The sequence below is a fragment of the Eptesicus fuscus genome, chromosome 9 (assembly GCF_027574615.1).
Source record: "Eptesicus fuscus isolate TK198812 chromosome 9, DD_ASM_mEF_20220401, whole genome shotgun sequence".
In the NCBI taxonomy this organism is placed as follows: Eukaryota; Metazoa; Chordata; class Mammalia; order Chiroptera; family Vespertilionidae; genus Eptesicus; species Eptesicus fuscus.
This window is the reverse complement of record NC_072481.1, coordinates 9609599-9636506: the sequence shown is the minus strand read 5'-3', so window position 1 is coordinate 9636506 and position 26908 is coordinate 9609599. Positions and strand designations below refer to the sequence as shown.

The following is a 26908-nucleotide window of genomic DNA, read 5'->3' as shown; positions in this document are numbered from 1 at the left end:
TGCGGGCGCGGGCCGGGCCGCCGCGGGGTCCGCCGGCCGGCAGGGGGCGCGCGCGCGCCGGGCCCCCGCGCCGCCCGCCCCGCCGTGCGCTCGCTGGCCACCCCGGGCCGCACAAGTGTTTCTGTTTTGTGTGTAGCGTTTGTTCTGGAAGCCTGTATTTACATTTTAAGTCTATCTGGTGAGTGGGCTGGAGCCCTCGTCTGGGCGGGGGTGGGGGAGGAGGAGGGGGGCGGGGGGAAAGCCCTCGGGTTCGTCTCTTAGTTGCTCCTCTTCCTTTTTCTCTCCGGGTTCTCATCACTCCAACCAGGTAGGGGCTGAAAATCAAAATCAACAAAGATCAGTTTGCGGGATCTGGGAAAGTTTTTTGTTTTTGTTTTTTTTTTAGAGGAGAAAAGGTAAAAAAAAAAAAAAAAAACTGAAGAAGGGGGGGTGGGGGACTGAATGAATAAAAAGGGGAAGGAAGGCGGATCCACGTGGTTTAATCCGAGACAGACAGAGATCCCATTGTTCAAAATCAATAAAAAAAAAAAAAAAAAGGCAGACAGGGCCAAAGCGCAGGGACGCCCAGGGAAAGTAGCCGCGGAGCAGGGCACTTTGTAGCCGGGATCGGAGGCATCGGCTCAGTCACACCTTCGGGGAAGGACCGGGAGAGTTGGGCACCATTAAAGTTTTTATTTTTCGTGTCTGTGCGAGCAGGTGTTTGGGGCTGGGGGCCTCCTTTAGTCGCCCCCCTTCCCTCGTCGGGGGCAGACCACCCAGAGGGATTCGGAAAATTAGAGCCTGAGGTCGGAACCCCCAGGCTGGGGCGGAATGGGGGACTCGGGCGGGGGCGGCGGCGGCGAGAAGTGCCTTTAATTGCGCGGGCTTGGGGCGGGGGGCACGGAGACAAAAGCAGCAGGTGGGGTGGCCGGGGCGGGGGGAGCCCTTTCCCCACCGGAGGTGCCGGGAAGGCTCTTCCAAGTGCCCTGACGCCGCCTCTAATTGGAACGTAGGGGCCGGAGGCTTCTGCTCCTCTCCCTTTACTTTTTTGGGAACCAGGCTGCAATTGTGCTGCGATGTAGACAAGCCTAACTTGAGGATGGGTCGGGGTCTCCATTTTTTTTTCTTTTTCTTTCTCTCGCCGGATGGCAGTCGGGGACCCTGGCTCCCGTGTGGGATTCCCCGGAGGAGGCGCGCCGGGCCCGGGAGGGGCGCGATTTCCTCCCGGCTCACCCCCTCTCCGCCCACCCCGCGGCCGCCACTTTGGGGAGGGCAGGGGAGGAAGTGGAGGCCGGTGGCTCCGCGGCGTTCCCCTCCCCCCGCGCAGTTTATAACCCGTCCATTGTGCGCCGCTGCCCGTGTCTCTCCAGCGCGACCATGCCCAGGAAGAAGGCGGCGGCGGCCTGGGAGGAGCCCAGCTCGGGCAACGGCACGGCCCGCGCCGGGCCCAGGAAGCGCGGCGGCCCGGCCGGCAGGAAGCGCGAGCGGCCCGAGCGCTGCAGCAGCAGCAGCGGCGGCGGCAGCAGCGGCGACGAGGATGGCCTGGAGCTCGACGGGGCACCTGGCGGGGGCAAGCGCGCGGCGCGGCCGGCGGCCACCAAGGCGGGCGGCGCGGCGGTGGTCATCACCGAGCCCGAGCACACCAAGGAGCGCGTCGTGAGTGCGGGGTCGGAGGGCGGGGGGGGGGTGAGGCCCGCAGCGCGCCACGCGCGTTCCGGCCGGGGCGGCGGGGCCGGCGCAGGCCACGGGCTGAATCATCATCGTCGCCGCCGCCGCCGCCGCACAACAAAAGGGCGCGGGGTGGGTGCGGGCCAGAGGCGGGCGCGGTCGGTGGCCTCTCCAACCCCGCGCTGCCCGTCCGCGCGGCGGTTGGTCCTGGGGGCGCGCGCCCCGGGCCCCCCGGCGGGGGAGGGGCGTCTGCAGCCCGCGCCCGCCCGCGCGAGGGGGTCATGGCCCCGCCCCCGGCGCCGCTCGAGCCGACCGCCTCCTCCTCCCCTCCCCCTCCCGCCCCGGGAAGGGAGACTTTTGCAAGTTGTCTCGGACCGGAGTAGGGGATGCGCGCGCGGGGCCCGACGCCCTGTGCCCCCGGCTGCCCCCGGCCTCCTGCGGCCGCCGGTCAGCCCGGGCGCCGCGGGGAAGGGGTCTCCTGCGCGCCGCGGGGAGCGGCGGTTTGCGCCTCGGCTTTGAGGTTCCCGCCGCCTCGGCTCCGGCTCTCCGGGGGGGCGGGGCCTGGTGGCCGCCGCGCATGCCCCTTACGGCCCTGCACTGGCTCTCGCGCCGCCGGGGAGACGGGGGCGGCCGGCGCTGGGGCGGGTGCGAGGGCGCATGCTCCGGAGAGTCCTCCCCCTGGAGGTGGGAAGCCCCCGCTGAGAGGTATTGGGGCTTTGTTCATCGCTTGGGGTCCAGAGGCGCGGGTGCTAGGTGAGAGCTCTGTAGCGCTCCGCCCCTCCACTCTGCAAGAGGCATCTCCGTGCTCTGAGTGGGCTTGACTTTGCTCCTTAGAGTGGCCTTAACATCGTATCACCGTGACCATCTCAGCTGAGGTGCCTGCAAAACCCTGCAGGGCCAGAGCTCTTAGCCTGGGTTCTGCGATCCTGGGAACCTACAAGTTTCGTGCGAGATGAATGTTTAGGAGAGGGTCAGAGCTCCCCAGATTCTCAGGCAATGCTGAGAGAGGAAGAACTTGCACGTAGGTCCTTGAATTTGACCTCTGGAGAGGGCCCATGCTCTCCCCCTAAGGGTGTGTAAGGGTTAACGGCACCAGAGTGCTTTCCTCCCAAGGAGCGCTGGCAATGCTGAAATGGTTAAAAATAATCCGCTTTATAGAGGAGAAAACTGGGGCACAGAGTGTCAGGGCCCAGCCCAGAATCACATGCAGCTGGGTTTCCGCACGGGCCCAGGTGTTTTCTGACATCATCCTCACACCCCTGCACATCGTTCCTGTGAAGATGCTTGGTAACTGCCCTCGCCGTCTGGTCCCTAAAATGGCTTATCTGGGGTGGGACCGTGCCTGGGAAATGGCCACAGCCTTAAGAAACTGAACACGGCTGTTTTCCTCTGACCAGTCGCATCCTCTGTGTGAGGCCCCAGACATTCGCCCTCAGTCTCTGGATGGTAGGAGAGCTTAAGAGAGAGCAGGTGGGCTCTGCCTCTGCTCTAGTCTCTCTCCTGTGAGTTGACAGTCACCCTATGAGAGCAGTGAGTTTTGTTGTGAGGAGGTGAGATTCTTACCCAGCGCAGGGACTCAGCCCAGGAGCTAGCCAGGGGGAGAGAGTGGGAAGGCCTCCAGGCTCCCACCAGCTGCCTGTCTGGTGGCAGTGGCACGGAAGAGTCTGCCTGGGAGACGGCTGTCCCTTGCTGTTGAAGGTGGTTTAACACTTATATCTTTTGGGATCCTGAGAGACATCCTTATGCCCATGTCCACGTGTACATCCCTTCTCCTGTCTTCTTAGAAAGCAAAGCGTCTCTTAAGCAGTTTCCTCTGCACTGGTCAGCACACCGTCCTAGGCTCAGGAGACTGAGGGTCAACAAATGCTTTTTTATGCCTCCTGGAAAGTGCATACCCCAAGTTTTTAAAGTTTTTATTAGCATCCAGGAGGCCCATGCTGCCCCATTGCCCTCCCACAGGTCTGGGTCGGCACTGCCCAATCCTGCGTGGACCTCCTGCCCAGCATCCCAGGTTCCTGGGCAGCAAAGGAAAAAACGCGAGGTCTTTGCCTGTTAAGCAGTCCCAGGCCCACAAGTCCCCAGCTCGTCTCAGAAAGAGGCTTTTACTGAGAATTCTGCCAGCCTCGCCACCGTTCAGGGCCGCTCGAAGGAGGTTTGTGTGAGAGCAGCCGCCAGGAGTTGGTCTGAAATTGTGTTGCCGTCAGTTAACGCAAAGCTGCAGACTTTGGGCTTGTGAAAGAGGAACCCCAGATACTTGTGTGGTTGAGGGGAGCTGCCTTACGTGAAGGATGTGCATTTTTATAAAATGTCCTTATTTCAGCCTCAGGAAATGGTCTCTCCAAGGTCCTTGGGTTTCTATGTCGCTGTGTCAGATGTGAGCTTGTTGTGATGGTCTGGGGTTGATGCAGCCTGGATTCCCTACGAACTTCATGATCCTGTAGACAAAGCAAGCAGGCTGGGCTCAGCCTAGAAAACCTGGTCTTCACAGTGTTGGGATGCTGAGGTTTTGTGGACCCTGAGACATCTCCCCTCTGAAAGGGCCAAATAAATACAACTGGAAGCCGAGCTTAAAGTCCGAGCGGAAAGCCCTTTAGGGAATCGGTTGTTGCTGGCATTTCTCTGTACGGTCTTCCCTCCACCGAGAGAGAGCAGCAGCCTTCTAAATGGATATATGTTAAAGGTTGACTCTCGCTCTCATAAACATGCTCCTTGCACTTGGGCAATAATTCAAAACTTGCTTTGGACCAGAAACCCCATTTTGTTGATTGAAGAAGCTCAGTGCATTTTCCCGCCGGGGTCGTTTATCTCTGCCCAGCTCACGTGACCCGGTTGTCAGGAGGCAGCAAGGTGGAGTGAGATTCATTCATCCAGTTGAGAGTCTCCTCTCACCTTTAGGCACATGCAGTGTCGCAGAATCTCTTGCCCTTCAGTGAAGGTGGCTTCTACCTGGGAGGGTCCCCCAGCCCTGACAGCTACCCCTGGAGGGTCTCTGGACGGAGCCCCCAGGCATTCGGGGTCTCCCAGCTGGGTCCTGCAGCTCTCTGACAAAGTGGGGACATGGGCTGTGATTTAAGGGGTGATAGGAATTCTCCTTATTTTAGTTTTTTATTTCAAAGAAGATGGAGGGGAGAATTAAATTATAGGGAAATAAAGGTAATAGTCTACAGCAAACAATTGTATAGGTAATAGCTCTGAAGGAGACAACTCCCTCCATCTGTTGTGTGAGGAATTAAGGCCCGAGACAAAAACCCGAATAAGAAAAGAGCCCACACAACGCAGGCTCTGCACCAAGGAGTTTTAGAAGCACCACCTTGTGTCAGAAAGGGTGGATTTTTGTGTAAATGCTTAGCTGGCTTGATGGGACCAGTGTCTGCAGTCTCTTGACCTCTGATGCAGATGCTGGCATCTCCGGGTCACAGAGGAGACCCTGCTCCTGCCGGGGGAGGGAGGAAGGGGGGCGGAGGGGACCTGCCAGGCCTGAGCTGCCCTCATTCCACAGCCCCTTTCCCACCAGCCCGTTCTCTGGCCTGGCAGCTCATCCCATGGTGCCTTAGTTCCTTCCGGTGTCTGCCGCCCTCCACGCCGACCTGAGGAATACTGGAGAGCAAGTCTGACATGGCCGAGGCCCAGGGCTGCTCCTTCCACGGGGAACCTGACAGACCCCACTGGCTGCCATTCATCTGCGTAGACCTGTAGAATGTTCCAGCCGGGCCCGCCAGTTCAACAAAGAAGGGGAGAGATAACCAGGGGAAACTAGGCTCCCGTTCAAGTAATTTGAGTCTGGGTTCTGCAGGGATGGACTGCCCTCCGATTAAGGCCGTTCTCTAAATTATTTAAGTGCAGCCAAGTTGGTCTCCATCCCTGGCTGTCTGTTCCCCCTTCGCATGCTCGCTGCCAGGGCTGTCCTGTAGGTGGACCAGCTTCCAGCCAGGGAAACATGGCCAAGCGGGCGCGTGTGCCGGGACCTGCGCTGTGGGGTCACACGGAGGTCCTAAGAGACGGTCACTGATGGCGAAGACACGTTCGTCTTTACAAATGACGCACCATGTTGCCAAAACGTCCCACCGGGGCAGTCACGGCATAGAGGTTAGAATGACCGGGTCCAGAGCGGATTGGCCCTTTCTTCTTGAAGCTCCCAAGAACAATTCTATAGACACAAGGAAACTGATCCTTCTGTCCCGGGGAGGGGGTGGGGGATGGGATGCAAGGTCACTGCTTCCTTTGCCTGGCGGGACCCAGTGGGTAGTTCAGAAGTGAATCTTTGACGGCAGTCTATTTTAAAAAGTGTATTTGGGCCTTCAGAAGTACAGCAAAGTGCTGGAAATATATTGAGTGCCACCCAGAATTGGGCAGTGGCTTCAAAGGTGGCACCTCCTTCTAATGACTGTGCTTTGAGGGTGAGGACTGGCTCACAGCCTTCCGGCCTACGGCCCGGCCCTGCGTGGTCCCTTGTTCCACTCCACTGATCCCGGCTAATGGGCCAGCAGTGAGGATGAGCCCCGCTAGGGCACCGGGGCGGGACCCGCCAGCCCCACCAGGTGGAGAAGCTGAGCACATCGCCTTGCCCAGGAGATGCTCCTGGCACAGCGGGCAGCGCGGAGGAAGGATGGGGATCACTGGCCACATTACCGCGCAGAGATGACGCGGGCTCCCAAGGCTGAAGTCCATGTGCGGAATGTCATCCTTGTGAGAAAATGTAGACTTTGCCCCAAGGACAGCTGGTTCAGATTCCCTTGGTGACACGGGCCTCTTGCAGAGTGGAAGGGAGGGATGTCATTTGTTTTGCAAAAAACATTTTAAAGAGAAATCAGAGGATAAAAATGGGCCCATGCACAACTGGGGCAGCGTTGGGATTAGCGCACTGAAGTGGGCCGACAAGGTGGCGCCACCTCGGGCCTCGATCGCCGGGCGAAAGTGTTGATACTGTATTAGTTTTGTTTCCTGCTGCTGTTGGGCGGACTAAGAAAGCTGGAAGCAGCATTGCAAGCTAATTCTTTTTTCCTCTGTGTCTCTGCAGAAAATTGAAGGGTCTAAGTGCAAAGGGCAGCTTTTGATTTTTGGGGCAACCAACTGGGACTTGATTGGTCGAAAAGAAGTGCCTAAGCAGCAAGGTATGAGAAACAGTTCTAACAATATACGAAGCTACTCTTTCTCACGTGCTTCCTATGTGCTAGGTGTTCGATGGAGTTTGGTGACCATCCGCCAGGTAGGTATTCTCTTCATTTACAAGATTGCTCAGAGAGGCCAAGTAACTTTCCTGAGGCCACACAGACATTCTAGGGATGGAGCTGGATTTGAACCCTAGTCATGTGCGTGTCTCTCACCTCACAATTCTCCTTTTAAAAAACCAATTCCCTTTAAGGTTCAACAGAAAAATGTAAATGGCAGCCTCAAATAAACATGGACACTTTTCCCCCATCTTCCTTCTCATGTCACTTATTTTGAATAAAATGTAAAAGCTGTGGCCCTGTGGGATGTCAAGATGTCTTAGACATCTGTCACATGTCAAACTTAGATATTTCAGAAGAGTCCACGTCGCTTTGCAAGCTGCCAAATGTTGTGTGAGTACCAGTCCGGAGTAGGGAGACAGACACGTCCGAGAAGGAACTTCAGCCCCCAGATGCTTTTAGAAAATCGGTGTCTTTCCTCGGGAGAGTACTGGCCCGTCGTGGCAAAGGGAGGCTGGCACCGTGCCACAGTTTATGGCTTCTTGGTGTCATTTGGAGAGTTCCCAAAGACCCACTGAGCAAATATTTGCACCCTGACACTCCCTGGTGCCTCAGACCTGGAAATTGTCTCATTTCATGAAAACACAGGGATCTCCGGGCTTGCTCGGGGTCCAGCTGAATTAGAAGTGGGTCCCAGCCATTTTCTCCTGCTGTGGGAAGTGCCCACATTTAGGGCCCGTGTCCGTCCCCTGTCCCGTCCCGTCTCCCCCCCCCCCCCTTCCCCCCACGCCCGCTGTTGGTGTCACCAGACAATCCCTCCTGGTGTGTGACGACCTAAGTCTGCCAGCCTCGGGCCTGGGTGGCCTCTTTTCTCAAAGCTGCTCTTCACGTGGCGGCCCACTCGCGGTGATAACACGCGGGCCCACGGAGGGGAAGTAAGTTGCGGTGGGACGTGGGTGGCAGAGCCTGGTTGTCTCCTGCGGGTGTGGGGGGGCTCCGGAGGCAGGGAAGCCGCCTTGCGGGTTAGGAACCGCCCCCACGCTAGGTGAAGGAATTTGGCCCTCGTTGGGCTCATTGAAGAGCCGTTTTGTCTTCTCTCATTCTCAGTTTTGCTTTCTTGGTTTTTCTCCCTTTGAATGAAGTTTTATACTATTTTAAAAACATTTAAAAGTATTTTTGAATCTCTCTCGGCCCTCCCCGACCTTGCCAGCAGACAGAAAGGGGAGGGGATCCCCCTCACCCCACTGTTCCCCGTGTCCGGCCGTCCTTGAAGCGGCCTTCCCCCAGCACGGACCGGAGAGCCCTTGGACACACAGAGCCGAGGATCTTGTGAAACGAGTGATTCATGCTCCCGCTCTGCTGAGGACCGGGCCCGGGCGCTCCTGCCCGCCAGCCTGGCCAAAGGGCCAGCACTGCTGCCGGCCATTCCAGGGTGGCGTGGGCCACGGCGGCCAGGGTTCCTCTGCCCAGCCAGGCCCTGTGGCACTTCACCTCCAGGGGCCCCGCTGCCATGTTCTTCACAGAGATGACACACGTCACCCTAGCTTGGTTTGGTACCGTGCTACCATTGGTTTTGCCTTCTTGATAAATAGGCCTTGGGTTCTTTGTTTAGTTTAGTTTATATTTTTATTGACTTCAGAGAGGAAGGGAAAGGGAGAGAGAGAGAGAAAAACATCAATGATGAGAATCATTGATTGGCTGCCTCCTGCACGCCCTGAGAATCAAACCTTGACCTCCTGGGTCATAGGTCGACGCTCAATCACCGAGCCACACTAGCCTGGCGACCTTGGGTTTCTCTTAACCAGTCAGCTGCCACAGTATTTTGAATTTAATTTTAAGAGGTCCGCCGCTTGCTCTGTAGGCTTATGGCGCACAAATGGTTGAAGCATTTTACTGTAACCTGTGAAGGCCGTCGTCGGGGGTTAGCCCTTTCCCGGGAAGTTGCTGTTTGTTTTCCACCTTTTAGTAGTCGAGGGGTGACTTCAGGTGAAGCTCAGGGCTGTCACTGTGTGACATTGTGACTTGGCCTGGATCCAGACTGCCCTCCATTGCCTGACTGGCCCCTTGTCACCAAACGAGAGGACACGGGCGGCGCCCTCTGCTGGTGGGGCGCCTGCAGGATGGGGCCTGACGCTGAACCATCTCCCTGACACTATTCCCGGGAGCCAGGAATTGGGTGGAGAAATGAGCCTCTCAGTCAGTCCCCATGTCTGGATCAGCCTGACAGTGGATTTGGCAGGGGCTGGCATTTCGTCACAGTTACCAGAGGCCTAGAGACGCGGTCACGTTTCTGGCCTCGAGAGTCCCAAATTGAAACTATTCAGCAAACAATAGTGCCCCATCCGCTAACAGGGCGAGGGCGGGACTCTGGAGGAGGCAGCTATTTCTTCTTCCTCCCACACGCCCGCTAGCGTTGCTGGGTGCTCACCGTGTGCCTGGCGCTGGTGAGGCCCGGTGGCCAGTGCCGAGCGGGAGGTGCCCGGGTTCAGTAGGGCAAGTGCTGTGACAGGACGCCCCGGGCGCTGGTGTCCAGGGAGTGACGGGTTGAAGGGGGTGGCGGGGAGGGCTTCCCAGGAGGGGGTGCTTGACCTGAGGTTTGAAGAACAAGCAGGGGGCAGCAAGGGGTTCTCTGGGGAAGTGAATACATGAGCAAACGCCAGGGGTCATGACCTGGCCAACACAAGGGGACCCCTGGGAAAGGAGCAAACGAATGGGGGGGAAGTTGGTTGGTGTGGGCAGAGGTGTCAGCTAGGGCCCCTGCAAAGGGCCCAATAGACTTGCAGGGAGGGCAGGTGGAGCCGGGGAGGCCCAGAGTCGATCCAGAAAGCGCCTCCTGTCTGCAGACAGCTGATGGGGAAGGGAAGAGCCCTCTGGCAGTGAGGGGGGCAAGGGAGACCCCAGGTCCACTGCCAGCTTTCCTGGGTTACCAATCCCCCCCAACCCCCACGGGGGAGCAGGGAGTGAGCACCCAGCTTTTGGCTACTTGGTGAAGTAGTAGTTTCCATGGGTCACGGCCACACATGGAGGTGGAACGTCAGGGTCCACGTGGCCACCGACTAGGCCCGCACCAGCTCGGGGGGCGGGTGTGTGTGTGTGTGCTGGAGGTGCTGAGGTCTCAGGCGGCACCCCAGGACCCTGCAGCTGTACCATGAGAGAGTGGACCCCGGGTGGCCAGTGACCTTTTGGGGGGTGCTCTTCACCGGCTCGTCACTGCAGGCGTCAGGTTTGCATTCTTCTCTTTGCAGCTGCCTACCGCAATCTGGGTCAGAATTTGTGGGGGCCCCACAGATATGGGTGCCTGTCGGGGGTCCGGGTGCGGACGGTGGTTTCGGGGTCGTGCGCTGCCCACAGCCTCCTCATCACCACAGAAGGGAAGCTGTGGAGCTGGGGTAAGTACGCCGGGCTGAGTGCTGGGTGACTCATGCAGCCGGTCCCCCGCGGGCCGCCTCTGAGGCACAGCTCCGCTGGCTTCAGCCCCGTTTCCCCTTCCTGGTTCCCGACCAGTCTTGTCTGCACCCTGTGATGCATCACCTCCCTCCACTTCTCTGCGTTTCTTTTTTTTTAATCTTTACACAGCCCCCTAATTCTTCGAATCCTCCTTTTTAGGCAACCTTTTCCTGAACATTCTCATTGACTCTGGGACTTTGTGACACCAAGGTGCCTAGAACTGAATTTCTATTTCGGGCCTGCGGTCCCCCCCCCCCCCCCCAGCACACGGTCCCCCCTCTCGCTTTGCAGCGGTGACGTAAGACCTCTGTTCTCACACTTTAAATGCCACCGGCTTTTCTAGCGGCCACATGGTGACATCAGCCCTGCGTCCTCTGCAGCCTGTTCCTCTTCCCGGGGTCACACGGGCCTGCAGGTGGGGCAGCTCATTGCGTATTGCGTCTGTGTCTTACTGTGCTTCCCCAGAGACTCCCTTTTCCAAGTTGATTGGCCTCCCCTGCTGCTGGGTTCCCTTGCCTGGGTGTTTGGGGGGACGAGGGGGGGTGCGTTTCCCACTTCTCGGGGCTCTGCCCCATTTCAGCGTCCCCTGCAGGGGGCTGCATGCATTGCGGCCATCTCCCCTCTAGGCCATGATCCAGGTGTTGCCGAGGCTCAGCTTGCCCCCCCCCCCCCCCCCCCCGCCCGCCCCTCTGGTGGCTGGGACTCTGCCTCTGCCCGTGTACTGCCACGGCTCCCTGCCCTTTGCTTGCGGCCCTTCGGCCAGCTTTTAGTCCATGTGACTGCATCTTTATTTGGGTCTGTTTGAACCATTTTTTGCAATTTCATGAGCTGCTGAACCAAAGTTCAAATATATTAACATCTGTTCTCCCTGCACTCTGCTAATTTTGTCATTCAGTGGAAAAAAGCTAACAAGTGTGTCTGGCCCAAATTTATCCTCTCAGTCTCTTGACGCCATGCTGACATTGCCTTGATTTTCGCTTTCTCACGGCTGGCACAGAGGTGTGTCCCGCCCCCTCGTGTTCCAGCCCCGAGCACAGCAGTCTGTCAGGCCCACTGTACATCTCATTCCCGATCTCCACTGGATCTCACTTCTGTGGTGCTTCTAAAAACGTCCCCTCCGCCAGCCCCGTGGGGAGGGGATGACTCTGTAGACTGTCCGTCTGACCTGGCCCTGGGGCGGAGACATGTCCCATGTCACGAGCAAACCCCACCAGCACTTGTTCAGTGTTAAAGTGCCTTTCACAGTGAACTTGGGTGGCCCCATTGGAAGCTGGTGTCTCCTCCTGCCCTCATCCCCTGCGCTGCACGCTGTAGCTGAAATCAGGTTCATGTCCAGACAATGGTTTTCTCGGTAACTCCTCCTCAAGCCCTCTCCAGGGTGGGTGCTTGTCTTGTGGCCCTGCTCTCACTTCCCACGACCCAAAGGTCAAGTTCATTGCTCCGAGGGGTGTGAACCACCTTCCCCGAAATGCCCTGACCTTTTGGCCCTGTAAAACCTCCCCAGATCTCCCAAATTGTTGAGTATCGAGTGTGGTTTTTCTCCTCCAGGGACCTGCTGTTGGCCTGTTGGGTGGTTTTGTTTTGCAGCGATTGTAGCCTCTGTTGAAAACGGGGAGGTTTAGGGGTGTCCAGACTCCTCGGGGCCCACACAACTCGCCACGTCTGCTTTGGAGCTGAAGGGCTTTGCCAGCGGCCTGGGCATTGCAGGGACGAGGCACCAGGGTCGCCTGCTGACCTCCCTCCGCCTGACCCCACAGCCAGCGCAGCTCCGGAGGCAGGGCTGTGCTCAGAGCGGGTTCATCGCTGGGGTTCCCGCGGCTGGGCGTCCTGTGCAGGGTGGGCCGTGGGGGGTGGGCTGGCACTGTTCGGGAGCCTCGTTTATAGGGCAGATAAAGGAAGAGAGGTGACGGGCAGAAACCAGATGGGCCGCGGTAGCTGCCCAGAGCACCGAGGTCATTAAACTGCGGCAGGTGTCGGAATGGTCGCCGTGTGGCACGGGGTGAGGGAATTGTCTGGCGGGGACCTGGTGGGGACCGTGAGAAGCGAGGTTCCTTGAGCTCCTTCGCTGGGCATGACATCAGGCCCCAGGGAGGTGCTCAGGGCGGGCCTGCTGCCGCCCCAGAAAGAGGGTCAGAGACATTGACGGAGGCCCTCGTGGCTGCCGCGGAGCCGTCCCTGGGGACCCAGTGCCGCCGGCCAGGCCTCGGAAGCCGGCCCTGGACTGGGAAGCCGGCGCTTCCTTTCACCCCCTTGGCTGTCGCACTGGAGGGGGGGCACGTCTGGGAGCCAGATTGCCCCGGAAGCTGCCCGCTGCCCTCTCCTGCCTCTCCATCCTGCTCTCCATCTGCAGGCCGAAACGAGAAGGGGCAGCTGGGACACGGCGACACCAAGAGGGTGGAAGCCCCCAGGCTCATCGAGGGTCTCAGCCACGAAGCCATCGTGTCGGCGGCCTGCGGGCGGAACCACACCCTGGCCTTGACCGGTAAGCGGGGCTGGTTCCTTGGTGCTGTGGCAAGAGGCCAAGGGGTCCTCTGGGCGCTGGGGTAGCGTTGCCATGGCGACCTTGGTCACCATCAGAAAGACGCCCCAGAGAGCCTGGTGGGCGCTTCCTGAGGGGAAGGCGTGGAGAGCCTCACCCACAGGCCGGGCGGTCGCCAGGAGGCAGGCTGTGAAATACATGGCTTTGCTCTGAGCGTCCGCGCCACCACCTTTTGGAATAAGACCATCAACTGCGTTCTTTCCGGCAAGGCGCTGCTTTTGTCGTCTGGGAGCCTTTGATTCCAAACCCAGTTCCGAACCCGCAGCTGATTTCCCTCCTGTGGTGTCCTTTCCTTCCAGAGACGGGCTCCGTGTTCGCCTTTGGAGAGAACAAGATGGGGCAGCTGGGCCTGGGCAACCAGACGGACGCGGTCCCGAGCCCCGCACAGGTACGCGCCCCCTCGCCCTCCTGAGCTGACTGTCCAGGGTGGGTCCCGAGCCCCGCACAGGTACACGCCCCCGAGCCCCCCTGAGCTCACTGTCCAGGGTGGGTCCCAAGCCCCGCACAGGTGCGCGCCCCCTCGCCCTCCTGAGCTCACTGTCCAGGGTGGGTCCCGAGCCCCGCACAGGTGCGCGCCCCCTCGCCCTCCTGTGCTCACTGTCTAGAGCCGTGGTCGGCAAACTGCGGCTCTCGAGCCACATGCAGCTCTTTGGCCCCTTGAGTATGGCTCTTCCACAAAAGACCACGGCCTGGGCGAGTCTATTTTGAAGAAGTGGCGTTAGAAGAAGTTTAAGTTTAAAAAATCTGGCTCTCAAAAGAAATTTCAATCGTTGTACTGTTGATATTTGGCTCTGTTGACTAATGAGTTTGCCGACCACTGGTCTAGAGCGTGGGTTTCTCTTGATCCCTGGGACAGAGTCTGGGCGCTCTGAGTGGAATCACACGCTGTCGTCTTTAAAACGGGTGTGATGTATGTCCACAGTTAAGAATGCCCTGAAAGCATTTTCTTTGGGAATGAAGTAGTTTGTTAGAGGCCTCGTTTTAAGCTCGTTCTATCCCAAAGAAAGGAAGAAATCTTACGTGTGTGATGCGTTTATCTGCCAGTAGTCTCCGACCAGATGCTTAGAACACAAATAGGAGTTAGTGGAGGTGTGGGATTTATACCTAAAAACGGAACTTAATACAAGGCAGCGGGATGCTAATGGGTGTCTGATGAGTGTGTTTAAGGATGGACTTGGGTCTCTTGGTCTTAGCCTGTGGTTTGAAGGATTTTTGAAGGGACCCCATTTTGTCAGCCACGTGCCCTGCAGCAGGTGTGAGGGTTTCTAGAGAAACAGGGGGGGCGGGCAGGGCCCCGATTCCCACCCCATCCCGACTCCATCGCTGACCCCTCGGCGCTGTGCCTGCCTCCGCTCCTCCTCGGGCTCTCCCAGGCCCAGCAGGGCGCAGGAAATAGCAGGTTTCCTAAGTGCTTCCTTAATTTGTTCCCAAACCCCATGTTCAGTTACTCAGGGCCTTCACTGTCTTCTAACTTCTAATTTTGAACCAGTGTTTCTTTTCTTGTTCACACCTTCAGTTAAGACCATTGGTCAGGTATCTCTGGAGAGGAGAGCAGAGCGTCAGATAGTTCATTTTACTGGTTGGCAATAACACTTCCAAAAGCTTTCTTTGAGAAGTTGGGGCTGTCCTGTTCAGAGTGTCCCTGGGAGAGTTGAGGGTTCAGTGTTAGTGAGTTCCCGCTTGCTTGTGCCCCCGTGCCCGCTGGTCAGCGGAATTCCCCGGTCACTGGGCGCCAGGATGTGGGAGCCACAGTGCTGGGTGTTTTGAGGGTTAAAGACCTGGGACACAACTGACCTGTCTTTGAACCTGACTCTGGTGGAAGGTGGGGGTCATGAGAGTGTTTCTTTACGTATACATATATATTCTAAGCTTTTGCCTTCAGAATTGTTGAGCCCATTAAATCTCTTGTAACTGGCCCTGACCGGTTTGGCTCAGTGGATGGAGCATCGGCCTGCGGACTCAAGGGTCCCAGGTTTGATTCCGGTCAAGGGTATGTGCCTTGGTTGCGGGCACATCCCCGGTGGGGGGTGTGCAAGAGGCAGCTGATTGATGTTTCTCTCTCATCGATGTTTCTAACTCTCCCTCTCCCTTCTTCTCTGTAAAAAAATCAATAAAATATATATATATTTTTAAAATAAATCTCTTGTAACTGTTTCAGCACCAACCAGAGATAGAGACTTTTTAATCAATCTTAAAAAAAAAAAATGTCTGAAAGTCTGCTGTCTTTTCTTTTCAGATAATGTACAATGGCCAGCCAATTACCAAAATGGCCTGTGGGGCCGAATTCAGCATGATAATGGATTGCAAGGGAAACCTCTATTCCTTTGGGTGCCCTGAATACGGTCAGCTGGGTATGGAAGTGTTATTTTTTTGAAAGCTCTGTAATCTTACTGTGTCTTTAGAGCTGAAGTCTGCGGGGCTGCACACGTGCTAGAAATGTGCGTAATTGATCGCAGATAATAGCTTTGGTCCACTAAGTGGGTCTCATGTTTAGTGGGTGGGGCTTGCGTGACTCACAGGGGTGCTGAGTGTTAGTGACTTGCCTTAAAGAAAAAGCCAGGGCTCTGGTCTGACAAAAGATTCTTTTTTCTGATTTGGGAGTTCATTTATATACAGAAGGGTTTCACAGTGGAAAGGGGGATCAAAGGACCTCTGATCAGTTTCATATTTTTAGAGATTTGCTTTTATTGGAAACGCAGGCCTTACCAAGGTTAAGGTTGTTCTGGAAACCCTGGCCTGGGCGATCATTTCCAGTGCATACCTGGGAACCACATGCTAAAAAAAGCCACAGCAGAAGCGGCTGCATCCCTTCCCGTTCTCATCCCCAAACAGAATGTACTCTCCAAAAACATACCTACTTAAAGTTCATTGAGTGGAAAAGAAAAACTCGGAAAGCAGCTCTCAGCAGTTCTCAATAAGCGGCAAATGTCTCTGCGCGTGATTTTACCAGGTCTCCATTTTCTTTTCCCATCTGACACCAAAGTGTTTTTCCCTTCCTGGCGCCTTCCCACCACCCCAGCCCCTTCCGAGTGGGAGGTGAGGCGTGGGCGCCCTCTGCTGGCGCCTTGCTGCATGCCACTTCAGATCCTCGCCCCCGGATCTGGGTTGCTGGGCTCCACGTCATGAAAAGCAGGCAGATGGGAGGCTATATAAATAGAAGGAGGAGCATCGCGCTGGCCTTAGACTTCAGGGAACAGTGACTTTGTGAAACTAAATATAACTCCAGTCAGAAAGGAATAAGAAAGAACAGCCCCTTATGCACTTTCAGGGCTGGTTGCCGGGGAGTTGCCGGAGACGGCTGGAGGATCCGTTTCCATAGCCACAGGCCCTCCGGCTGTCCCCAGTCCCGAGCAAAACACCAGAAGTGCGTTTCTGTCTACTTCCGGGAACGTGTGTGGCTCCCCTGCTGCCCATGGCTGCCCCGTATCTGCAGACAAGCGGCCTGTCGGCGGTGGGATTTTCCTTCAAGGAGAAGCGAGTGATGCTGGTGATACAAGTGGCTAACACTCACTGACTGCGTGCCAGCACGTCATACAGAATCTCACCTGCGCAGTTTATACTCATTTAAAGGGATTGAGAAATTGACTCGATTTATAGCTATAGAGTCAGTTATTTACTTGCCAGCTTGCAAACCTGTTTTCAGTCTCATTGTCTAAATCCAGAGAGATCTCTTCTGGAATTGGGACATAGGTGTGACCTTGGAGAGGCGGATCACCAGCACACACACTTCTCAGAACACATTTACTGGGTCAGGCAAGGCAAAGGCGAGAACGTGCCAGCTTACTATTTTCCCCAACCATAGTGATACATTTAGGTTATAATAATGCATAAAAATGCAAGTCTGGGGCTGTGTGTTGAACTTTTCTGTCCATCCTTGGCCTTGTCCAGGGGTTCCTTGAGGCCCCCAAGTGGGGTACAGCCCATTCCTTTGGACCTGTACCTTCCAACTTCGTCACTTGCAGCCCACAGTATGAAGTACATTCTGCATTTGCAACCGAATCTGTAGAAATGCAAATACAAAGAATAATGTCCTGATTGGTGTTTATTCATTTAAAAAAGTAATTGATTAACTGATTTCAACCCACAAAATTGATTTCATGCCACTCACCAGCTGTGCCTCAGATTGGAGATGGCTGCCTTAGTTGGCAAAGGTGTCCTGCTAGCCCCCAGCCGGCCAGGTGGGGGCAGGTGCTCAGCCCCCTGCTGTGGGGACCGAGCCCTGTGCCACGGCTGCCACTGACCGCTGGCTCTGCTCGCTGCAGGACACAACTCGGACGGGAAGTTCATCGCCCGTGCGCAGCGGATAGAGTACGACTGCGAGCTGGTGCCCCGGCGAGTGGCCATCTTCATTGAGAAGACGAAAGACGGGCAGATCCTGCCAGTCCCCAACGTGGTTGTACGAGATGTGGCGTGTGGCGCCAACCACACGGTGAGTCCTGAGCGTCCCCTCTGTGAAGCGGGTGCACGTGCCCAGTGTCTGGCACCTGCTCTGCAGCTTCCTTCCTGCTTCCGTAGACGAGGCTGAGCAGCCATTTGGGGTTGGGATCATACAGTGTTTTCCTGCTTTGCTTCTGTCTAACACAGTGGTCGGCAAACTGCGGCTCGCGAGCCACATGCGGCTCTTTGGCCCCTTGAGTGTGGCTCTTCCACAAAAGACCACGGCCTGGGCGAGTCTATTTTGAAGAAGTGGCGTTAGAAGTTTAAGTTTAAAAAATTTGGCTCTCAAAAGAAATTTCAATCGTTGTACTGTTGATATTTGGCTCTGTTGACGAATGAGTTTGCCGACCACTGCCTTAAGGTCACTGTAGATAAATGGCAGTCCACTTCGTAAATACCTCCTCGTCTTAGTTGCCTCCTTGCAGCCGTTTTGCTGTGAATGCCTGTAAGTTGCACATCGTTTTTTTCTCTGTTGAAAGAGCGAGGGGTGGCCCTAGCTGGGTTGGCTCAGTGGATAGAGCGTTGGCCTGCGGACTGAGGGTTCCTGGTTTGATTCCAGCTAAGGGCACATGCCTGGTTGTGGGCTCGATCCCCACTAGGGGGCGTGCAGGAGGCAGCCAGTCAATGATTCTCTCTCATCACTGATGTTTCTCGCTCTGTCTCTCTCTCGCTCTCCCCCTTCCTCTCTGAAATCAATAAAAATGTATTTTTTTAAAAAAAGAAAAGAAAGAGCGAGGGGCTGGGAGTCCAGAGACTCAGCTGGTCTCCTGGTGGCGGCTGACTGGCGGGGTGGCCTTGGGCTCAGCTCCTCACCTGGAGTCTTCCCTGCCGGGTGCTCCGGGAGTTGGATTAGGAGACTGCAGTCGCTTGAGGTCTAAAAGCAGTCTAGTCGGGATGTAAAGCCAGATCTTGTTTAGGCCTCTTTCGTCAGATTGTTCTACTAGGTCGTACTTCACATGATCCAAACTTTAAACATCAGAGATACTGGGAAGAAAAGACGTGGGTCACCTGTGCGCCCAGGTGGGGAGTCGGGCCCCCTCGGTTCCCTCTGGGGTCCAGTTCGTATTGTCAGGAAGTGGATGCGTCAGCCTGCTCTGGAGATGAACCCTCATCTCAGCAGGGAAGGGGAAGAACTGCCCAGCCAGCTTGGTTCAGTGGCTGAACGTCAGCCTAGGAACCAGGAGGTCACGGTTCGATTTCCTAGTCTGGGCGCATGCCCCGTTTGTGGGCTCCATCCCTAGTAGGGGGTGTTGCAGGATCAATGATTCTCTTACGTCATTGGTATTTCTCTCTCCCTCTTCCTTCCTCTATGAAATCAATAAAAATACATTTTTAAAAAGCCAACCAAACAACAATAATGAAGAACGGAAAACAGCGTCCCTGGCCGAGCAGCCAGCATAGCCCTGGCACTGCTGCTCCTGCCACCTGCCCCCCCCCCCCGGGAGGCGGGGGAGGGTCGGAGTCTCTTCCGGGGTGCGCTTCCTTTGCCGTCAGTCATTGCACAGTCACCCCGTCGGCAGGCCTGTCCCCACCCCGCGCTCTCTCTCCGCAGCTGGTCCTCGACTCCCAGAAGCGCGTCTTCTCCTGGGGCTTCGGCGGCTACGGCCGGCTGGGCCACGCGGAGCAGAAGGACGAGATGGTGCCCCGCCTGGTGAAGCTGTTCGACTTCCCCGGGCGCGGGGCGTCCCAGATCTACGCCGGCTACACCTGCTCCTTCGCCGTCAGCGAAGTGGGTGAGTGTCGCCCGTCCGGGCCTGGGGAGGGAGGGGCCAGGCGTCCGTGGGCTTCCCTCCCTGGCAGAGCTCCGAGGGAGCAGAGTCTGGGCCTGTTCGGGCCGGGCGTCTCGATCTCACCGGCTTCATCCTGGTGTTCTTCCTGATACAACTCCTCTGTCCTCGTGGCGCGCGCCCTGTGCCCCTGTCCTTGGTGTTAATGACGTAAGAATTCTCAGAGGGTCGTCTTTGCCTCTCCAGGTGGCCTGTTTTTCTGGGGGGCCACCAACACTTCGCGGGAATCCACCATGTACCCGAAGACCGTGCAGGACCTCTGTGGCTGGAGAATCCGGAGCCTGGCTTGTGGGTACGTGGCCGTGTCTGGGGGTGAGCAGGACTGTCCCTCTCCTGGGGGTGTTGCACCCCAGAGATGCCTCTTCCCTGGAGGGTCTGCTGTCCGTCAGGGATCGATGGAGGGGAGGGGCTGTGCTTGTCCAGGGTGGCAGGTCCGAGAAGGGGGACTCGATTCGCTGTCATTTGGAGGCTTGGTGTGCGCTGCTCACCAATATTGCAGATTCAAAGTTATATTTAGTTGGAAACGGTGGGGTTTCCATTGCTCTGATACACTGGCTAGAAAAATTTAGGCCCGTGATTTTCACCTTATTTGGAGGAGCCCGTTGAGCTGTCCAGCAGTCCTGGTGGGGAGTCTGATAATCAGCAGCCGGCGGGGGAGGGTGTCATCTGTTGGAACCTTTGGCTCCGCCCAGGTGACTATAGGTCCAGCCGTTGGGAAAGAGCTCCCACTTCCTTTCCCCAGTGTGTTCACTTAGTGACTACCCACGCCCGCCCCTGAGAGCCCAGACCCCGGGGCGGTGGTGAGGCGGGAGGTCGGGCCCTGTGTGCGGCTCTGCAGGGGGTTTCCCCTTGCTTCTCGTGGGCAGCGGCGGCCCGCGCCCACCGGCTCGCCCTCCCTGTGCCGAGTTCCTAGGACGTGAGTGCATGGTGGAGTTTCAGGGGGACACACTGATTTTAAAGCGAGTAGGTGGCACCCGTCTTGAGCAGGACGCACCGCCGTGGCTGGGTCGGGCACAGCTCGGCTGCCGGCCGCGGAGGTGACCGCCTCTGCCTGTTGCAGGAAGAGCAGCATCATCGTGGCTGCGGACGAGAGCACCATCAGCTGGGGCCCGTCACCGACCTTCGGGGAACTGGTAAGCTGGCCCCTCCGGCGGGAGGTGGAGCCCAGTCCGGCTCGCTGACACTGATGCCTAAAACACGTGGAACGGAGAAATGTCTTTTCCTTGCTGCATCAAGGCTGTAACAGTCTGGTCTTTGAGTACATCTGTCTTCAAAGACGGTTCTGTGCCATCGGGTACAGCTGACCCTGGACAACACAGATGTTTTCAGTCGACTGCAGGTCAGGTGACACGCACAGCGCAAACCTGTGTCCCAGGGTCACCCCCACAGCTGGGAATCCGTGTGTGCAGCGGGCCGACTGTAGTTACACATGGGTTTTCAACTTCGGGGTGCATTAGTCCCTAGTCCCCCGCTCCCGAGCTGTTCGAGGGTCAGCCGTGCTCGGGAAAGCCCTTTCTGTCCACGTCGGCTGGGCCGTCACGGGGGCGGGGAAGCACCAGCCCTCGTTTCCCGTGTTTTGTGCACCTTGGTGTGGTCCGAGGGTGACAGCAAAGGCGATGGCTGCCCTTCTCTCTGGAGGGGTCTGTCTGGAGGATCAAACAGCGTCCTTTAAAGCGGGGTGAGCGAGCATCCACTCTCCTCTCCCCTAGACGCTCGGAGTCCTTTTAACTCGACACGCAGCCCCGCGGGTTCACAGAGCAGTGCGCCATCGGGCAGCCTCGTAGGTCATCGGGACATTGTTCTCTCCTTTTTTCTGAAGAGCTGGAAGTCTGTGCTCCCCTTTTTTTTTTTTAAACTTATTTTTATTGATTTCAGAGAGGAAGGTAGAGGGAGAGAGAGAGAGAAACATCAATGATGAGAGAGAATCATTAACTGGCTGCCTCCTGAACACCCCCATTGAGGATCAAGCCTGCAACCCAGGCATGTGCCCTTGACCGGAATTGAACCTGGTATCCTTTAGTCTGCAGGCCGGTGCTCTATCCACTGAGCGACACCGGCTAGGGCTCTTTTGATTTGTTTTGATGAATTGGTGAAAACCTAAGTTTTGAGCCCAGGGGTCCTTGGGAAGTGGAGCTGTTAGACCTGGTCCTGCTTGGAAGAGATTGGGGGGCAGGACCCCAGGACGGAGGGACCTTTGGGTTTGGGGAGTTCAGATGTTTGCCTTCCAAGGGTCCTGGGGGCTCCCGGGAAGCTCTTTGCAGGGGTCATCGGTCCCTGTGGGCACTGGGAGTTTGTGAGGACAGCCTGCCAGGGCCGACTCCGGGGCCTCAGAGTGTGGCGCTGGGGTGGGGCCCTGAGGAGGCCGAGGGGATCCTCCACAGGCCGCCTGCCCTTGGACTCCTCTCTCCAACTGTGGTGTGCTCCCCTTTTTATCTCAGTTGCTTGAGTGATTAGAACCGATGGCTCTCACTTTCTCCCACATTCTTGGCCTTCCCCAGCTTCTGATGCCCCGTGAGTCCCTAACTTCTCATTTCCTCGTCAAGAAGAACAGCTTGGCTGTGGCTTGTCCTCACGGTCGCCTGTTCTGCTTGTGGTTTGATCCTCAGCGTGGCTCTTGTATTTCCTGCCGGGAACGCTGTCTGCCTCTCTTACCTGCAGTCTCCTGTCGCAGGCGGGGGTGATGGGTGATGGAGCTGATGGGTGATGGAGCTGATGGGGTGATGGGGGTGATGGAGCTGATGGGGTCAGGGAAGAAGGCTGCGCCACTTCCAGGACTACTGAGCTACGTGCCTCCTGCCGGGCGCTGTGCACCCACGTTCAGTGGGCGGCTTCTGAGGGGCCCCATGTGGAGCCTTGAACTAAGACCTGGCCTAGTTTTGATGTCCTGTTCTTAGAGAGGGGGCCTCAGAAATAGACTCTGAATGTCAATTTAAAACTAGAGGGGAGCCCAGCCACTGTGGCTCAGTGGATGAGCATCGACCTATGAACCAGGAGGTCACGGTTCCATTCTGGTCAGGGCACAGGCCCGGGTTGCAGGCTCGATCCCCAGTAGATCCCCCACCCCCACCCCAGTAGTCCTTGACCAGTCCCTTTGGTCCCCGGTAGGGACCGTGGTGTCATTCCTAATAATACCGGCGATTTGGTCTCAGCCCGCAGGGTGGGCAGGTCGGTGGCCGGCGGTCCCTGTGACCTGGTAGCCCCGAAGGGCTGCAGTGCCGTTTCTCCCGGGGCTCATGCTGGTATGTCTCACCAGTGAGGCGCCCCGAAAGGCACCTGTTGCCACACACATCTCCAGAGGTGACCGTTTAGGGTCCATCTTCAAGAACCAGTCCGTGTTGGCGGCAGCGTTTGCGGGTACATTCTGCTGCCTCGGCCTGGCCCCGTCGGAGCAGCGGGGTTCGGTCACAGAGAGCCCGCCCGCTCTGGCCCCGGTTGGTGGCTGCCTTCGTTCCCGTTTCGGGCCTTGCCATAGTGACACGGTTCTGTGAGCGTCTCCTCTGCTTCCTCGCCAGGGCTACGGGGACCACAAGCCCAAGTCTTCCACCGCCGCGCAGGAGGTGAAGACGCTGGACGGCATTTTCACGGAGCAGGTGAGCGCGCCCCGTCGCCTGTGGGAGCAGGAGGTGCTGGTAGCAGAGGGATGTGCAAGCTCACATCTCCCTATTCCCCTTGGTGATCTCTGCGTGCGCTTGTGCAGCGTCCTCTGATGGTGACAGCCATCCGCAGACACAGGCACGGCAGCCAGGCCCCAGGGCTGTTCTCCTGAGGGACACTCCCCTCCACCGACCACCAAGTGGATTTGCTCCTGGGGGAGTCCATCTCTCATAGCCGCCTGTGGCTGTCCCCAAGACTGCACCCCCTTGGCATGGGGCTGGTGGTGGGGTGAGGCCCCTTCTCTCTGTTTGCCGAGACACAGATGGTGGGTGCACCTCACACAGGGCTGTGGTCCAGAGAGGCGGGCAGAACTGGGAGCGTGATCCGAGTGTCCCCGCCAGTTCCTGCTCAGGGGGTCTCCCTCTCGTCTCCTCGGGCAGCCTGGTTGGCACGGTGTTGGTGACAGGCCGCACTGAGACTAGTGACCTTGAGTAAAGGGTTTTAAAGCACTTCTAGGCACCTTGCATCGCTAACTCCACTTTCCTTCATTGATCCGTTATCCCACCTTTACCCTTCCAGCTGGCTAGTGTCCTGTTGTCCGTGTGTCTGTCTGCTCCAGACTCAGTGACACACCTGTGTGCCAAAGTGCCCCGGCACACCCAACACTGATTTGTCCCCCCAGGTTGCCATGGGCTACTCGCACTCCCTGGTGATAGCGAGAGACGAGAGCGAGACAGAGAAAGAGAAGATCAGGAAGCTGCCAGAGTATAACCCGCGCACCCTCTGACCGCCCCGGGGCCCGCGCCCCCTCGTGGCAGCTGTCACTCCCACGTGCACTGGAACGGAAGTCGGACGAGGAATTCAAACGAGAAGTTGACCGGAGGTGCATTTTTGTTAGTCTCCCTGAGGTTCCGTTTAGAAGTGATTCAACATCAACTACCTTTTCTGTATGCTTTCCAAAGTGTTTTTTTTTTCTCCACGTTTGATTAAAATATTTGCTCATAGTTGACTTACCATTCCTACAAGAGGCAGAAACTTTGAGCAACCAGGTTTTTTTTTTAAGTTTTTCTCTCCCCCACCCCCTCAAATATACTTCTCAAAACTCTCTCCTTTCCATTGTAATTAGCATTGTGATCGGAGTGGGTGCCACCTGGGGGAGGATCGCCATTTGCTCAGAAAACAATGTCCCTCACGGGCAGCATTGTTGGCAAAGAGGGTCCCTGGTGGTCCATCTCCATCCGAAACCAGACCCGCGTGCTTAGGAAGCATCGGGTCACTTCCTTCCCGCTTCCAGAGCGGCTCCGGCCGCCTGGGTTCGTGTCCTCCCCGCGGCTGCTTGTAAGCCCCGCCTCTTGGCTGCAACATTAATAGAACCTGCCGTTTCCCCCCTGGTGGGGGCTCTGGGGTATGTGTTTAGCCATTTATATCTACTTTATCTGTACATGAAGTCCAAGTGACAAATCAGGTGACCATGGAACCATGCGGCTCCGGGGGGGTCCGCCGTGGGGACATTGTATCTGGTTCAAGAACCAGCTTTAAGGTTCCTCTGAGGGGCCAGGGCCGCCTCGCAGCGCTCGCCATTAGAGATTGATCTGCCAGCTGAGAAAAGTGCATTCGGAGTCCTTGCAAAGGACCCGCCCTGTGTACCAGCCTTTAGCGCCTTTGTGCTTGTTTTTATCACACCCCGCCCCTGCCCCGCCGCTGGATTCAGCTGCCACAGCCCGGGCTGTGCCTGAGACTCGGGTTCCAGTTCTGCTAACCCAGCCCTAGTCACGTCGGCTTGGCTGTGGAACCAAATAGATGGGATTGTGCAGAAGTCCCGTCCCCGCGTGTCAGCGCAGACGCTAAGACCGCCAGCTGCCTCCCGCCAGGCGCCCTGTGCCCAGCTCGTCCGCGGTGGCTGCTCTGCGTGAGCTACGAGGTGCCTTTCCCGGAACCCTCCCCTCACTGGGACCCAAGAGAGGCGACGGCGCTGCCTGGGGCTCTTGGCTCCGAGAGGGTCTGGACTGGTTTGGGTGCTTTAAATAGACTTTTTAGTTCAGTGGTGCTTCTGGGGGAGATGGGGTAGAACTTCGGCGTGAGACTCGGGTGGATGGGAAAGTTCAATATGGTCTTTAATTTTGTTTTGCTGTTGTTACCACTTGTCATTGTCTTGATGTTAAAATGCCAAAAATGACCCGGTTGTTGCTTTTCCCCTGCTCGTCCTCCGCTCCTCGCCGTGGCGCCTGCCCTCCCGGGGCCTGTGTCCGTCTGGCCCGGCGGGAGGAGCCGGCCTGGGGCCCAGACTCCGTCTCACTTCCTGCTCATCTCCCCTGTCCTGGGTTCAGCCAGTCCCGGGGAGAAGCTTCTGCTAAACTAACCCGATTTGTCCAAATCACCCCGAAACCACCATCTCTAACTCAAGCTTCCTCGTGTGGAACCCGTTTCCCTGACAAGTCTCTCTTGGAGCGGGTTCGGTGCCCGTGTTCCTCAGACCCGCACAGCTCCCCTCGGGCCCTGTAGGCACCGAGTGCGGGAGCGGAGCCTGGGTCTGAGCTGCGGGAGCCGCCCTTGGCCACGCAGGGCTTCCACCGTCCCGCGGACTGAGCCGAGGCCGCCGCCGGCCCATTCTGGAGCCCTTGCAGGGACTGAGCAGGGAAGGGACTACCTTCCGAGTGAAGGCTGCCCTCTGCTCTCCCACAATCACTCCTTTTGGCCGAGTTTAAGATGAACTTCCCGATGGGGGACCCCTGTAGAGCAGGAGGAGGGCGGCCCTGCGCTCCAGGAGGAAGGGACGCGGCTTGGCGCTGGCCCTGGGGCGTTGCCATGTCTTCCAGCCCAGGAGGGAGAACTCGGAAGAAGAGGCTTAGCGTGTGGGGAGCCTGAGGAGGGTGATTTGGTCGAAGGTGCCTGGTTCAGTGCTGTAATTGTCTTATTTTTTTTATATATATTTCTTGGAGTAAACATTTTAAATAAACGGCATCATTGTTTACTCTGTTTTGGCTTTTGCGCTTACTTTTCAGTAGAACAAAGGTAAGAGCGAGATCACCTCTGTTTTCCCTGCACACGCACCTCCCGTCAGCTGCCCAAGCCGAGGCTCCCGGGAAGGGGGCAAGCCCAGGGCAGCGGGCCCTTCCAGCTTCTGGGCTTAGACCACAGGGGGGTTGGAGGGGGGTGGCACTCCCAGCTCTGTCCCTTGGGGAGGCTCAGCACCTCACTTGCCCAGACTCAGAAGTGGAGTTTTTGTGTCTACTGCGTTGGGGCTGTGAGGATGACAGGCGCGGAAAGTACCAGAACATTGGTGTTTTGTGTGCCCGAAATGCCTAGTCACTTCTCACCCTTCCACCAACGCTTCAAAAGGGAGCCTGGTCACAACTGTGCCCCTTCGCCCAGCATTGGCCCCTTGCTTGCAGTGTGGCAAGCTGCCCACCAGGGGGCACCAGGAGGCCAGGTGTGTGTGCAGAGGCCCCACGTGGTTCCTATTCTGCCAGGCTGCTCCTCCAGGCCTACGCGGCTGAGCCACCCCGCACCATCCACCAGACCCCTGCAACCACCACCGTCAGTCTCAGAGTGCACGGAGCCTACGATCCTGGCTGTTCTGTGATCAGACTCGTCCTTTCCAGGAGGTGCTGCCCCCATTCCAAGTGCCTAGACTGCTTGCAGCTTCCCATCAGCCAGGGTAGGAGCAGGGTGGGAACAGCCATGGATGTAAGTTCTCAGAACCATTTGCTTTAATAGCATCTGTGCCATTAACACAGGCGGCAGACGGGAACAGACGCTTCCTCTCCTGGACACGGGCGCAGTGGGAGTTGACCAGGGTGGCCCTTGCTGTACCTTGTCCCTCAGGCTACCCCAAGGAGACCAGAGCCACTTGGTGGCGAAGCTGCTGCTCCTGAGGCAGGTACCGCCCTCCTGGGCTGGGCCTCCCCAGCTCTCCCTCCCCCAGCCTGGACTGGCCCATCAAGCTGAAACTCCCAAACCTGGCTGGTCTCATGCTTTCACTCGAGAATTCAAACCATCTGATTCCTACCACTTCCCACTACAGACTTGGGGTCCACACAGCCACGTGCTTGCCCAGGCAAGTGGGGCAGCCTGACGCCAGGTGTCCCAGCTGCTCAGCTCCATCCTGAGCTGTTAACCCTTCCCCAGAACAAGGCAGCCATGGCCAGGATGCATTCAGAACCAGAGCTTTAATGCGTAGCTAGTAACTCCTCAGCTGAAGACAGTTTCCATCTCTACCCAAAGGGGAGCAGCTGAGGCAGCCTTGGCCACCCCTCTGGATTCTGAGGGGTGGGGGGGAGCAGGATAAG

General features: G+C 57.3%; 1 protein-coding gene across 4 annotated transcripts; it reads left to right on the top strand.

Annotated features, from left to right (window-relative positions):
- Nucleotides 1-84: 84 nt before the first annotated feature.
- Nucleotides 85-25595, top strand: RCC2 (regulator of chromosome condensation 2). Of its 4 annotated transcripts, none has more exons than XM_054720871.1 (13): nt 85-178; nt 1350-1635; nt 6665-6758; nt 10061-10204; nt 12613-12744; nt 13101-13189; nt 15038-15152; nt 17064-17230; nt 18791-18971; nt 19212-19317; nt 20086-20158; nt 22538-22615; nt 23302-25595. In XM_054720871.1, exons 2-13 carry the CDS (start codon nt 1357-1359, stop codon nt 23404-23406), a joined length of 1563 nt encoding a protein of 520 aa, XP_054576846.1. In that variant the 5' UTR covers nt 85-178; nt 1350-1356; the 3' UTR covers nt 23407-25595. The 4 variants fall into 4 exon arrangements, with proteins under 4 accessions (XP_054576846.1, XP_054576847.1, XP_054576848.1 ...); XM_054720872.1 differs by lacking the exon at nt 85-178 and adding an exon at nt 249-307; XM_054720873.1 differs by lacking the exon at nt 85-178 and adding an exon at nt 552-696.
- The last annotated feature ends 1313 nt before the right edge of the window (nt 25596-26908 follow it).